Genomic DNA, 14,722 nt, shown 5'->3' with positions numbered 1-14,722 from the left:
GAAACGTTTTGTTTTGAAAGAGAATTAATGTAAATCTTAAATTTTGATTAAAATTAGAGATTGTCAGAAAAACTGAAAATTTTTACATCACCTATTGATTCCAGGTTTCATCTAGCCCAGGAAGGTGTGCTTAATGTCCTTGCATCATTAACATAAGACATATGATCATTCTACAGTGGAACCTCATATAATGGACACTCCTGTTAGTGGACATCCCCACCAATGGACACATTTTTGAATTATGTTGACAAGACAACATATTTTACTATCCATTAACAGACACCTCTCTGTGGCAGCCAAAATTTTAAGTTCCACGGGTGACCATTATTGAAAGGTTCTACCAAAAAGTACTGAAAAAAGTGAATGAGATGGATATGTTCCCTTTTCATAGAAACAACACTTTACATTGTAATTTTTACCAAAAATATTTCTATGGTTATAAACTCTGTTGTGTAATCTGATATAGCTCATCCCTAAAATTCTGTAAAAAAAATGGAAATGTTCTCTTTTGAAAATGAGGAGCTCATTTGCAATCTGTGGTCTGCTCTTGAGCACTATTATGATTTTTATTACTTTTTCATTTATTAAGAGATTACATATAGAAGGTATTGATTGGCACACTAATACACCTCGTGCAGTTTGCATTGAAAGGTTATACTGATTTGAGTTTAAGTATGTCAGTGTTCCAAGTGAAGAAAAGCACCAGTACAATGTAATGGTGCTTTTCTTATGATGGGCATAGCAAAAGCTCGCTACTACAAAAAATTTCATTTTCTTTATCTTATACCAACTGCACACATCTCTAAAATGATTGAAGACCCCCCCCCCATATTTGATACATGGAATTTCGGTTTGGCGGCAGATCAGCAGGGTGCATTTCCGCATAGGGGAGATTTTGTACACATTTCCGCACAATCAAACCCCTTCCTAAGTATCTTCATTTTTTTCTTTCTAACCCCTACTTTTATTGCTTTCCTGAAGTGGATAGGAGTTGTATAGGGGCTGTATCTACATTACATTGGTAATTTACTTCAACTATTTTTTTTTATCACTCGAAAATGTCAAATGTTTTTGGAATATTTCACTCCAAACTATTTTTTACCCATAAATGTTACGGGAAGTTGCTAAAGTTGTGAGCGTGCATAATCACTGATCGCCTCGGTTAATTCAATTGATTTTAATGTGTTTATCACTTTTACCGGCGATTATCCATAATTCCTAATTAAAGTCTGTATAGAGAGATATAGATGGCTTTTTTCTCAGCCGGAGATATCAAGGAAACAGTTATTTTCCGGATATTGTGCTGAGGTGAGCTCGGAAAGAAAAGTCATCACGTCTCCGCCGGGACTCGAACCCAGGCCCTCTTGCATACCGGGCAAGCATGCTACCATCTACACCACTGGAGACATATGAATCTGCCTTCCTAATTTCACGCACTGTGTCGTGAGGCGCTGAAGTAGAGGCATTAGTAGCCTCTCTTAACTTCAGGAAATGGCCCCCGGGTGGGACGGTTTAGAGAGATATAGATGGCTTTTTTCTCAGCCAGAGATATCAAGGAAACAGTTATTTTCCGGATATTGTGCTGAGGTGAGCTCGGAAAGAAAAGTCATCACGTCTCCGCCGGGACTCGAACCCAGGCCCTCTTGAATCTGCCTCCAGGCAGATTCATATGTCTCCAGTGGTGTAGATGGTAGCATGCTTGCCCGGTATGCAAGAGGGCCTGGGTTCGAGTCCCGGCGGAGACATGATGACTTTTCTTTCCGAGCTCACCTCAGCACAATATCCGGAAAATAACTGTTTCCTTAAAGTCTGTATGTTTGGTAAATTTAAAAAAAATTATCACTTCTCTTGTTTTCATTTAACCTGTTTATTAGTTTGCGATACGTCCACGACAGGTATTTTTCCATAAAAATTGAATTAAAATAAGTGTCGACAGATTTTCTTCACACACATAATTATGTACAAATAAAACCAACATTATCGATTGAATGCATGATTTTTGGTAAATTCAAGTAATTCATTGACGATTTATTGTATTTACCAATACGACCTTATGAACTGGGAATATACATAATCACCGATAAATGTGATGAAGTCTTGGTATATGTGAACAGAATCTATTAAACTAACCAAAATGGTTAAGCATAATGGATCAAAATTTGCATTTACAAAAAGGTCTCTTCGCGTTCTCCTAGAGTCATCCGCTTTTCTGAGTCTTATTTCGTCCTGCACTGGAGTATGCCGTAAGGTTTTGGACACTATACCAGAGAGACATAGACTTGGTTGATGGGGTGCAGAGAAGTTCTGTGCGTGCTCTTGTTGGCATACAAGGCTTGAGCTATGAAAAAAGGCTTAATTTCTTGAATATGTTTATATACGTTGGAGAAACGCAGTTGGTGGGAGTATAAAAGCAAAGTGTTTATATAAAATTTTCATTGGGATGGATTTTGATTTATTAATACACAGTCAATCAACTGCTTCGAAAAGGGGACGCAATATCGTTTAGTAAGGAAAAATTTCAGATTGTGGTGACACAGGGAGTTTTCCTCTAGTAGGGTTGTCAATGGAATAGCTTACCTCCAGGGGTTACGAATTCTAACACAAAAGAAATACGATAGACATAGTGGGATAGATCGAGAAGCTATTCATACTTAAATAAGACAACCATAATCTTTTTATGGGCAGTGTATTATATACAGTATTATTAAATTTTTTTTGGTGACATATGCTTTTATATTGGATATTTTAGTTATATTTGACATCCATATTTTTTATGGGCATAATGTTTTCAGCCATCTCTTCGGGCAATTTTCCTGTATCAGGGCCTTTGTATGTTTATATAATTACCGAATTTTTCACTTTTTCCTTAACCTGTGTATGAATATTAGATATAATACGTTGTACACGTGTGTGTTAATTATTATGCTTTCTTTGATCCAGCCCACACAATGCTTCAGTCGCAGGAGAGAGAGAGAGATAGGCCACATGAAAAACAAATCTTGCTATAATAGCTTGTCGTCTAACTGGACATCAGTCATGTTGAATGCACATTTTAGGACATCAGGATTAACTCTTACAATAAATCAATAATTTACCGATTTGAAATCTGAATATTTATGCTGATAAAGAATCATCATTGTTTACAAAATATTTAAACCCTTTTCTTTCTTCAAATGAACAGTTTTGTCACTCCGCCCATTTCCTCTGGAAAAAATCGTTCGGAGGTGTACGTTCTAAAATTTATCACACTTAATGATTTAGCGTGTAAAATGAATTTGAATCCTCAACATAAATATTATAATTGAAAATAGTGTGAAATGCAAAATTTTTACTTGTCTGAAAAAATATTGTTTTAAAATTTTTCAAAAGCACATTTACATGATGCAGGAAAAAAAAGCGGAGCTCCAAATAAGAAATAATAATTAAATAATAACCGTGAATTTGCCTGCAAAATATTTTTTTTATGTAGAAAATATAGTTTATTAAGAAAGAAAGAGAAAAAAAAATATATAAATATTGTGTTTTTCTATTATAAAAATTATTTTTATTTTTATAATTATTTTATAATTAAGGAAATATATATATATATATAACAATAAATTTCATTTATTAATTCAAAAATAATTCTGTGCTATAATGAAAAAGCATGGAAAATATTTCGGTTGAAAAAGAGAAACATGGTTAATAAAATCTAATTAGATACGAAATATTGTGCTCTCATTTTTTCTTTGAATATTTTTTTATTTCCCGGTTATAGAAGTTAAAACACATACTAAAATTCTGTTGCAAAAGTTTACTCCAATTTTGCAATATAAGCTAGAAACTCCAAACATTTTTTGATATCTTTCGTGCTCGCATAATTAAGCAGAATGTGTGAAATACGTCTGTCCAGTTTAGCGTACCTTGCGCATCTTTTTTTGCCCTCTAAAACTACCTCTGCTCGACTCATGTAGAAGTCACTGTATTTAGATTCCTCTTTCATACCTAGGATTAGCATTCTGATCTTTGGATTTGGTTTATCCATAATGGAATTGAATCTGTTATGCCATCCTTCTAAGGCATAGTTTGTTCTGTGTATACTCTTTTATTACAATTCCAAATATTGGTTTTCAACACCGAATTTTCGAACCACTCTTTTACAAAGTAATCATAAAATTCTTGCAATTTCGGGTGTTGAGGAGTTTTCCTGAATGTATAGAATCACACACCCGTCATCTACATCTTCTAATGGTAGATGTACTAATGCTGCACACATACGCACATGTAATCTTACTTCATCATTGCTCTTGTAATAATTTACCAGCCCTAAGGACTGTACGTGCCGCCATAGACATTGGCTGAAATGGAAATTGCATCCGAAAATTTTGGTTAATGGGAAAAGTCTGTCTAGAGCCTTTATGGATGCAATTTCAAAATCTACAGTCACTGACTGAGGATTCCATCTGGCTTCTTTTGAAACAGTAAATAGCTTTGCATAAGTATCCTCCGTTTTCTTTTCAAGGAAAGCAAAACTATAGGAACTATTGTGACTTCTTCATCATTCCTACTTATGTCTGCATGAACTGATAAAACTGCTTACTACAACTTTTAAAAATCCCATCTGTGGAAAAGTTCTTGAAATTTTGAAGACCATTTCAGCCTTTGTCACTAGCAAATACTATAAATCTACAGCAAACGTGATGGTGACAAGTGTGCGACACTGTCTGTACAGCAGCCATCTACAATCTTTTGCATGCGAGCGTCATGGTGCTCAAGAGTTCTCGATCCTTTGTGCTCGCGGCATCAAGTCTTTGACTATCGAACCTTTTAAGTTTCGTTAATGGACGTATTTCGAATTTTTGCAGATATTTCCTGTATATACTGTATATTGGGGATTGAAAAACAGTAGACTTGCTAATCCTACACATATCAATCCGGAGTGTGCCGGATTACCAAAATCTCCCGAATACTGGAAGTTAATTGAAAAAAAAATCCATTTAAATAATATAAAATTCTTTGCAAAGACATGCAGTGACATGATTTCCTCATCTGTGTACGAAGAAACCACTCCTAAAAATGCCGGATTACTGGACCGACTGGACTAGCGTACCGCCGGAGTCTTGTAAAAATTTTGCAAACAAATCAAAACCCCTAAAATATCAGTGAAATTTTCAGTTTCAGAGGTACAAGTAGAACTCATCTCGATTTGAAGAGAAATGTGTCCATGTGTCAAATTTCAAAACATGCTATGGATGTTGCGGTAAGCGAATAAAGGCTTTTCAAACGGGAAAGGGGGGAGTATATAGTGAACACGGGGGGGGGGGGGGTTATTCACCTCCACCCTTTTGCCTATTGAAGAATCAATTTCATGTAGTACATTGCGTAGGAAAAAAGGTAAGATATTTTACTGCGCCTACTGTGCAAGCCTCAGAAGGAAGCGTTGTAATTTGGAGTTTTTTTCTGTTCTGATCTAGGGTAAAAAATAAAGTGATTATATATTTTAGCATATACAATAATGATGTATTCACCTATTAAAGGTTGTTTTCTTATATATATATACATTTAAATTATGAGAAATTAGTTGAAAAAGCACGAGTCAAAGATTATTTCAGTGGCACAATTTCATGAGAATACAACCCCCTTATAACTTCAGGCCATTTATGGTAGGGAAGAAAAGAGGAAGAGACAGGAATTAAAACAGAAAAAGAAAGACAAGAAGGACCTTAGTTTTCGCCAATGCGGGAATGGGCTGTGTGGAATCGTCCCCAAATTCCCCATGCACGGAAATGTCGATACACTGGAATTTTTACTTCTAAATCATCAATAGAAGTTATTGTGTTGATTATCAAATCAACCACTTGAAAGAAATAAAATGATCACATTTCTGTGAAATTATTATTTTTTTTTTTTTGTCGTAAGTTTCATGAAAAATTTCACCATAAAATAACTTGCAAGTCAAAAAACTAGAAAAATTAAAATTACAAAACCAAATAATTTCACACCAAAGACAAATATAAAAAAAAAGAATGATCAAAAATCTTTATTTTTTTCCCCCAGTAAAATTATAGTACAAAAATTTCAACAAAATATATGCGAAGAGATTTCATCACTCCAAATTTTTCTTGCATCTGATTTGCATTGCTTGTCCCCCCCCCCCTCCCCACCATTGACGTTGCATAAACATCTAAAAACAAATGCAAAAATATTTCATTCAATTTTCATCAACCTGCTGTATTGAAAAAAAACCCAACAAAATAGTTACAAGAAAACCACATTTTATTTGGAGCCGATGAATATTACATCCCATCTAAACATTTATATCGTGACTGGCACCATCTGTTGTCTTTTGAATTCATTATGAATACAAACAACATAATTTGATGACAATATTCACCCTTAAAAATAAAATTCCAACGCAAAGGGTTAACAGAGAATCAAAATCTGACTAAGAGTAACAAATGAAGATTTTCAATGATTCATTTAGAAAAAAACTTTACTTAATAATAAACAAATATTTACAAAAATGTTACAATCTTGATTAATAAATGACTTTTTAAAAAAATATTCTGATTAGAAATCACATAGAAAACAAACTACTCTTGTCAGTCTGAAACGAGAAAACACTTAGCCAAGAAAATCCTTATGGAAAGATGCAAAGGAAAACAAAATCTGCACGATTGGATGTTCATGAATATCTGGCTTGCCAATTGGAGTATTTTTAATCTCCATCTTAGTATTCTATTCACTTAGTGAGTGGATATATATATAAACAAGCCCTCGCTGGCGATACTGAAGAGGAAAGATGGATATACTTTTCACAATTCGCTAAATAGATTCTTAGGATTTTATTTTAAACCTATCCCGACTGGTATGCAGTCAAATCTAAATTTAAGAGATATTCCAAATAAGAGAGACCTCTATTCAAAAGGGAAAAAAATTTGGTTCCTATGGGTGCCCGTCATTAAGAGGTTTCATTGTATAGGATTCATGCGCAAATTCAGGGGGGGGGGGGGAGCGTGGCAGCTGCTAATGATAGTATCCATTTAATTTAAATAATCTAAAGTAAAAATCCACCCAAATACCAAAATAATTGGTATTATTATTCCGCCCTCTCCCAAGAGCAGAATAATATGAGAAAAATTGGTTTGTTCCAAAGATATGGATGATCCAACAAAATCACAAATGAAGAAACAATGAAAAAGGCAAATACATGGAAAAAGATGAAATTTCTGGAAATCCGAGGGATTACGTTTTTCTCCATATATTTGCCTTTTTCGTTGTTTCTTTGATTGTGATTATATCAGGTGAAATATTTTACTATTCTAGATCCCACAAAGCTACACAAAAATCACTCTTCCTGACACATTGTCCCGGATCTGTGTCTGATAGGGTTAGATCAGGGATGGATGAATCCCAGGTGTCAGGTTGTCATGACAATTAAAAAATTGGTATTGGAGCCTAATCTTTGTGTAGTTACTAAATTGCAGACTGAGAGCAGCACAAAATGTTTGGAATTTATAGCAGCATATCTGCCAACATGAAAGAGGGTCACTATGCCCTGAAAAAGTCAAAAGAAGGATTATTTTGGACCTTTTCTTTGGGTAAAAATTTTTTTGGAATCTAAAATATATATATATTCTGGCACCTAAATTTTTTTTAGCAATTAGCTCTTCCTTGGGTTAGGTGGCTCCATGGTGCCTAATACCAGAAGTCCATCAAACATTGAACAGCATGCAATATAGATTCAGCCAAGTCTCTTCTCGTGACAGATTGACCATTATGAAAAATTCAATTTTGATTTGCACATTATATTGCCGATATATATACCTCACCGGTTTGGAAAAAAATTTTCTAGAAAATTCATAAAATCAAGAAAGAAGTTTCGTACAAACGAGTATTCTCAAACATGTGTCTCTTCCTTTCACATCGAAGACAGACGCGAATGAGAAACTTTTATAAATCCATTAAAATAATCATTTAATGTATTTTTGGAGAAAATTTATGGCACTTAATACATGTATCAATTTAAAAAATTAGAGTGTTACAGTGCTGTCACACACCCAAAGAACATTACGTTACCTATGTTAGAAAATTAGCCTCAAAATTAGTGTATACAATAGCTGATTTATCAAAAAGGTTTTTCAGACAAATTTTTTTTCTCATTTTGAATATACAAATATAAAATTTGTTATGGAAATTGACACAGTATAAAAAGTGACAACTACAGTTCTGCATGCAATGATGAAATGTATCGCTCGTTGCTCATGTTCTTCATCACTATTCCATAATTTTAGAGAAATTGGTGCACACATAAAATGATTATTTTGCCTAATATTTTACCAAACTAATACTGTGCAACCTGGTTAAAAAAAAAATAACTTTTTTTTTGTCTTTATCAAAGAAAAACATTCAGTGATTCCAAAGACTCTTCACACGTAAGACCGTGAAAAAGCTAAAATATTGACTCTTATGCATTTTACAAAACTAGCACAACATACCACCTGGCGAAAAATACAAAATTTTTGTAATAAAATATATTTACAAAACTTTTCTTTTCAAAAAATTTGACGTATAGGTGTAAAAGTTTCCATGTAAAAAAAAAAAAAAATCCAAATTTTCTCAGTAGATAAATAATATCCAAATAAATATTTACGGAGTCAAGTACAGAATGTGATATGTTATTCGGATATGCTCAACTTTTTATCCCACATATTAAGACTACTGTAAAAAAATTATGTGTTTCATTCTTGCTTTTATTCAATGTTTCAATGAGTGTAAGGAGTTCTCTAAAGATGCAGAAATAAGTATAGCTTAAATTCCGAAAATTCTAGATGTACTTAATTTTCAAGCTCCTTTCGTTATCAATTAAGATTTAAAAGAATTATAGGGCAACTGGATTATGGCAACAATTTTCTCCAACCACTAAGATAGCTCCTGTAAAAATTATCTGAGTGGCTGATGTTATGCTAAGAAGATCACTGGCGGAGGATCACATTATCAACCCACACACATCCAAAGAGATTCTGGCACATCACAAAATTCAGGATTATGAATCAAGATACCTTCACTATTTTGCATGAAAGCTCTGTTTCTTCATAAAAGGATCCAATTATTTAAAAAAATAATTTATAAATTTTACTCAAAAAGTCTACTATAAACTTTAATGCACTTCTTAAACATTACTCAGAGGGAAATTGTGTGCGAGAGAGGAAGAGTTGGTGTTTGTTGAAGTAGAGGGAAATCATAACTTAAGAAGACTATAAAAAAATTTCATTGTTGCATTATGTCAAAAAATATATTTAGTTATTTAACCAAGAGGTTACAGAAACACACACATATTTTTCACTAAGCAGCAACATTTTTCCTCTAAGCCGCACATGTGTACAGCCGCATGTGACATTCCGTGAACAAATAAAACAACAGATCTACGAAGGTGGAAAAAAACATTAGAGGGCATGTTGCTGAGAAGGAAAATTTTTGTAATTAACTAACAGAAGCAAAATCGATTAGATGTGTCTCTTCCTGCAAGTAATCCAAGTTATGAGCAAAAAATATTAGTTGAAAACGCATCAATTCTACTTACAAGTTTGAAACATATGAGAAACAGCTCTTGAAACACAGCTCATGAGAAACACAATGAAAGTCAAAACTCAGTGATTTTCATTGTCTAGTATTCTATTTGACTTGTAAGCAAGACTACATTCGATTCTGATTAGAAAACATTACACTTCACCATGGTAATTAATTTCGACAGTGGAATCAATATTCTCAAAGCATTTGTCATTAAATGGGACCTCAATTATTTTATCTGGGAAAATTAGCTATAAAACCATCAGTTTGTGAAGATGCGAGTAAATTCAAGAAGCAAATTAATCTTGTGAGATATCATTATTTTTAAATTGTATAATAGATGTAAGCAAATAAGAGGAATTCTCAACCAGTAATAACTTTCTTTCATAGAAGAATGCATTCCATTTTTGTAAACAGTTAAAAAATCATGAAAGGCAACATGGCATGCTACAGTAAATAAAAAATGTATTCTCTCTTATCCTGAATGTTCTTTTCGATTGCCATAATAAAGTATAATCCTGCTATACTACAGAATCAGGAATAACACAGGAATTATCATCTCTCTTGTTATACTGTAGTCAAGTTGTAAAGTGGAGATAAACCGTCTTCCAGTACACGAGTTATAACAGAGATCTATTATGCTGTGATGAATAACAAACTCTCGCAACAGCTTTAAAACAAAGTCTTGATGAAAATAGGATACAAAATAAAGCCTATATTAACAAGAAAGCGCAGAGCCAGAAAATTTAAATATTGTCTCAACCAAATTTTGAGTTTTCTCAACTGTTACATTTTTATCAAATGCTTGATTACTGGACAGAAGTGGGGCTTTAATAATTTCCTTGAATACATGTATGAGTAAAAGCGATATCAACTCTACAAAAGGAAAATATTACCAAACTGTAATAGAAAATTGCAGATAGGGTGTATAATCACAGAGCTTGGGGGATATTCGCATTTGAAATAATTAAGAATTGAATAATGTTGACTTTATCCCTTTCAAAAATTTTCAAACTTCTTATCAAGTCAAATATCTGAAATAAACTTTCTGCAAACTAAATGCATTTAAATTTTTTTTTAGCCACTTTGTTCACAGGCGACTTCGTCATAGGGATGTTCAGATATGAGTCACAGTGCTACCGCCAAGACGATATACAGTCGAAAGATTCAATATGATCGAGAAGAGGAAATGAACATGATGAAATATATGAAATAAAAATTTTAGAAATAAGTATGATGCAAAATACTATGAGGTTTGGACAAAAGAGAGATTTTTCTTTTGGAGGTTATTTTGCCATGAAACTCAATGTTTTTTTTCTGGCCCCCCCCACATGCACTGACATTTTGACCAATTTATTCTAAAAATGGCATCACACATGAAAAAATAAATAAAAAAGAAAGAAAATGATGGTTGTTTTGAAAAAAAAAAGAGAACTAAAAGTACACAGCTTGTTTCCTCCAACATCGCTTGCACTTTTCATGGTATCATAAATATACAGAAATGAATATTCAATATCATTCTATTCGACTGTTAGGAATTCGTAGCGGTTTTCAGCACAGCCATCATCATTCCTGACAAACCACCAGATACGGGTAAAGTCAGAACCCAAGCCAAGATGATGTTGCGAAACAATTTCCAATCAACAGCTGCTTTGGATCGTGTCCATCCTACAAATACAACAGATCCAACTTTGCAATGTGTTGTGCTGATGGGGAGACCAATTTTGGAAGCCAGCAAAACTGTTGTTGCTGCACCGATTTCAATTGTGAACCCACTGCAAATATGAAAGACAAAAATAATAATAAACAAGCTTTTAAGACATTATTCATAATAACCATTAGGGGCCGTTCAAGTATTACATCATTATCGATGGTAGGGAAGGGGGTTTCCAATTTGCTGACTTTTGATGACAAGGGGGGGGGGGGTTTGGATAATGCTTACGTCAGCAACCACCCTTTATGAAAATATGAGGATTCAGAGGGGCAGAGCTGATGATGAAATTTTGCTGACCGGGGGGGGGGGGGGGGGAGGAGTCAAAAATGGCTAAACACTTGCTTACGTAATACTTGAATGGCCCCTTATTTGTTACACACATTTTCAAATAGAAAATAATGAAAAATGTTTTTTTTTCCCAATTGCACCTGTTTTTGAATAACCATTTATCTTTTGTACAGTTTTATATTGAAAATTATCCAGCAACACTAAAAAAAAAAGGTGTATACAGGTATCCCTTACTTTAAGCAATTTTGCTAATAGTGCGATTTTTAAAAGTTAATTTTAGGAATTCCAACCTGCAAAATTGGGCTTGGATTTAACTTTAATCCTGGAAACTGGCTTACAAATTAAATATGCATAACATAGTTACATCCTTTGACGAAGAAATGTGTTGAATTTGATGATGTAGCTGAGACAACCATCAGAGAAATTCTCAGATATAAAACTCACTAGATCTCACTAATGAAACTAATGAACAGTGTTTGGTAACACATTGACCATGTCATGAGAAATTTAATTGAAAAATGTGATTCCAGTGATACTAGAATTTTCATATTAGCGAGAAATACGCAGAATTCTCTGGCTTTGCTACTAAAGTTTTTATATGGGGTGGAAAATGAAAATTTGATTTTTGTAGCAACATTTATCAGTTTTGTAGCACTTTAAAATAAAGTTTTTATATATACATATATGCAGTATCATACACAGGATTACTTTTTATTTTAAAAAACTGTTATTTCAGCTCAAAAGAAAGGGGATGCCCCACCCCAAGACACAAAATACGTAGAGATTTCCTTTAGAAGAAATAATTGTTTTTTAAATAAAATTTTTTGAGAGACTTCTGGATATTTGTATTTTTACATTCTCCGCAGTATCAACAAATGAAAGCTTTTAACATAGAGACATTCTAACATATGGTATTTCAGATTTCAAAACTAATTTGTAAATGAGTGTTTTCAGATTTAACTTGTAGACTTGGTAATCCCTAATTTAAAAAAAAAAAATCACTACAGGAGAAACTTGAAACACTCATTAGAAAAGTAATTAGTTTTCTTGTTTTTGCCATTGATGCAAGTCGAAGTTGTGCTTTTGTTCTCTTCAGTTTCAAACATTTTTTAACTTTATAGCTTCTTTCCACATGCCATAACTAACTGGAACTTACTCCCCGCCACTGTCATTGATTCACCCGCGATATTTATATTTTCGAAAAATGTAAAACCTTTTTTCTGTCAACATCAACCACATTCTCATGATTAGGCCTCTGCCAACATTATTGTATAAATAAATAAATAACGAGTGATCTCTTGTGTCTTTTACCAGAATTTACCAATTTCATATTTAAAGTGATAAGTGTTTCTTTTTGAGTTCACTCTTGATCATTACCTCAATTTGATTCAACATACTTTGAGAAAACTTCTTTTGCTGGGTCATTCTTAGAATACTTATTAGAAATAATAAGAAATGTAATAGAGTGGTTAAATAATATAGACTTAATCATTTTTAACTTAAACTATAGTAATTTAAACGGTAGAATAAAATGATTTTTTATTTAAACTACAGAAATAGAAACTATAGAATAATGATTATATATAAACTGTTAGAAATTTAATAGAATGATTCTATTTTCACAGAAATTCAATCTGAGTACATCCGTTTTCACTCCCCATTTTACACTCATTTCGTGAACCTTTTCGCATTTAATTACTTTTCCGGGATTTCGTCACTTTCCCATGATCCTAGACACCCTGAATTTACTGACGGCTTTTGCATTGCAACTCCTGATGGTTAACAAGGATTCGTCATTGCTGTTTTTCCAGTGCGATAATATGTTCTTTCGTGAAGTTTTCTGCTCTGTTAAAGGATACGTGAATGTTTTAACTTTTTTTCATAAAAAATAGCTGGAAACAGCAATTGAAGGGGTTTTTTTTTCCTTGTTCTGGGGATGAGCTGCGATTCACATAGTTTGGTTCCATTTTATACCTTGTCAGAAGCCTGGGCAATGAATCCTGGTGAAGGGGTCTCAAGCTACCTTTATATGTGGCCAAAAGAAATAAAATTGCAGGGAGGACAAATGATATTATCGAAGAGTTCACTCAAAGTTTCTTAAGGGAAAATTTTGTTTTTAGCACAAGATGGTGCAGAATTGCAGAGTTTCGGCATTTTTGTAGCAAAATGTAGCAAACGGTCAGAAATTGTAGCAAAATGTAACAGACGTCGGAAATTGTAGCATATTTTCCACCCCTGTTTTATAAGGAGACAAAAAATGCTGCTTGTCAGCCAAATCTCGACAGTTTCATTAAAAAATTCACTGGATTTATTCACATAAGTTTGAATAATTAATTCATTAAAAAAATTCCTTTGTGTAGTTGGATTCGGTTTTTAATTCTTCTGAAGAAGACAAACACCCTATCCCTATCTCTTTCCCATGTTAAATTCAACTCACTTTACAGCACTATTTTGAATAACCAATTAATCGTGTAAAGAGAGGGATGCCTATAAATGAGTGGTAGTATCCAACCAACTATTTAGGTATGATAGACAGCTAAACCTATGTATTGATGCTAAAAAAACTAAGATGACTGGTTAAGAATTCAAACACAAAAACCTTTTCCGAACCCGAAAATAAGTTTCAGTATACATGTATGGTACTCACCTTGAAGGAGTGATTTTTGTCAGGTCTTCACCAATGGTTTTGATGACTTTTTGACCCCACATCCAAAGACCAACACTAATACCTACACCGCCATACAGCATGATCCAGAACGGAGATTCCCCAGATTGCATTACACCACCTTCTCTATAAATCAGCCATAAAGCAATCACTGGACCAATTGCATTACTAAAAAGAAAATTTGAAAATAAAAAAAAGATATTTTTGTAATTTGTCACAGGCAGAGAATCCTTATAATTTTGGATGATAAGCTGCACCCAGGAAAAAAAAATGCTGGAAGTTTCTGCCGATAATCTCTTGTATTGTAATAGAAAACTAAAGCACTATAAAAACTCAACTATATTCAAACTTAAGCACTATAAATTAAAAAAAAAAGAGTTAGCAGCATTTTATAATATTACCCAACTAACTTTATGAGTTTTATTAGAGCATTACTTTTTTGTATATTTATTAAATATCAATGCGACATTACCCTTGACCTATTTGCATCACCACTCTTAATATGC

The 14,722-nt window shown here is 33.3% G+C and overlaps 1 protein-coding gene and 1 non-coding gene across 4 annotated transcripts in view; one reads left to right on the top strand and one right to left on the bottom strand.

The window, feature by feature from the left end:
* The first annotated feature begins 1,671 nt into the window (after positions 1–1,671).
* Positions 1,672–1,745, top strand: TRNAT-GGU (transfer RNA threonine (anticodon GGU)). Its single transcript has one exon. It is a non-coding gene; the product is annotated as a tRNA-Thr (tRNA).
* Positions 1,746–8,145: 6,400 nt separating this feature from the next.
* LOC149075323 (sodium-dependent phosphate transporter 2-like) overlaps positions 8,146–14,722 on the bottom strand; it is a 74,524-nt gene continuing 67,947 nt past the window's right edge. For 2 of the 3 annotated variants that reach the window (XM_089242686.1, XM_089242687.1), the window contains exons 13-14: positions 14,199–14,384; positions 10,939–11,324 (exon numbers count right to left, since the gene is read on the bottom strand). In XM_089242686.1, the coding sequence (XP_089098812.1) occupies positions 11,081–11,324; positions 14,199–14,384 (430 nt within the window). In that variant the 3' untranslated portion in view covers positions 10,939–11,080. Of the gene's footprint in view, positions 11,325–14,198; positions 14,385–14,722 lie in introns of all 3 variants that reach the window. The other variant, XM_089242685.1, reaches the window with a different exon arrangement.

Source organism: Pholcus phalangioides, unplaced genomic scaffold (genome assembly GCF_987345545.1).
Source record: "Pholcus phalangioides strain wild (caught in Gottingen) unplaced genomic scaffold, Ppha-v1.0 ptg000015l_1, whole genome shotgun sequence".
Taxonomy (NCBI): domain Eukaryota; kingdom Metazoa; phylum Arthropoda; class Arachnida; order Araneae; family Pholcidae; genus Pholcus; species Pholcus phalangioides.
This window is presented reverse-complemented; position numbering and strand designations above follow the sequence as displayed.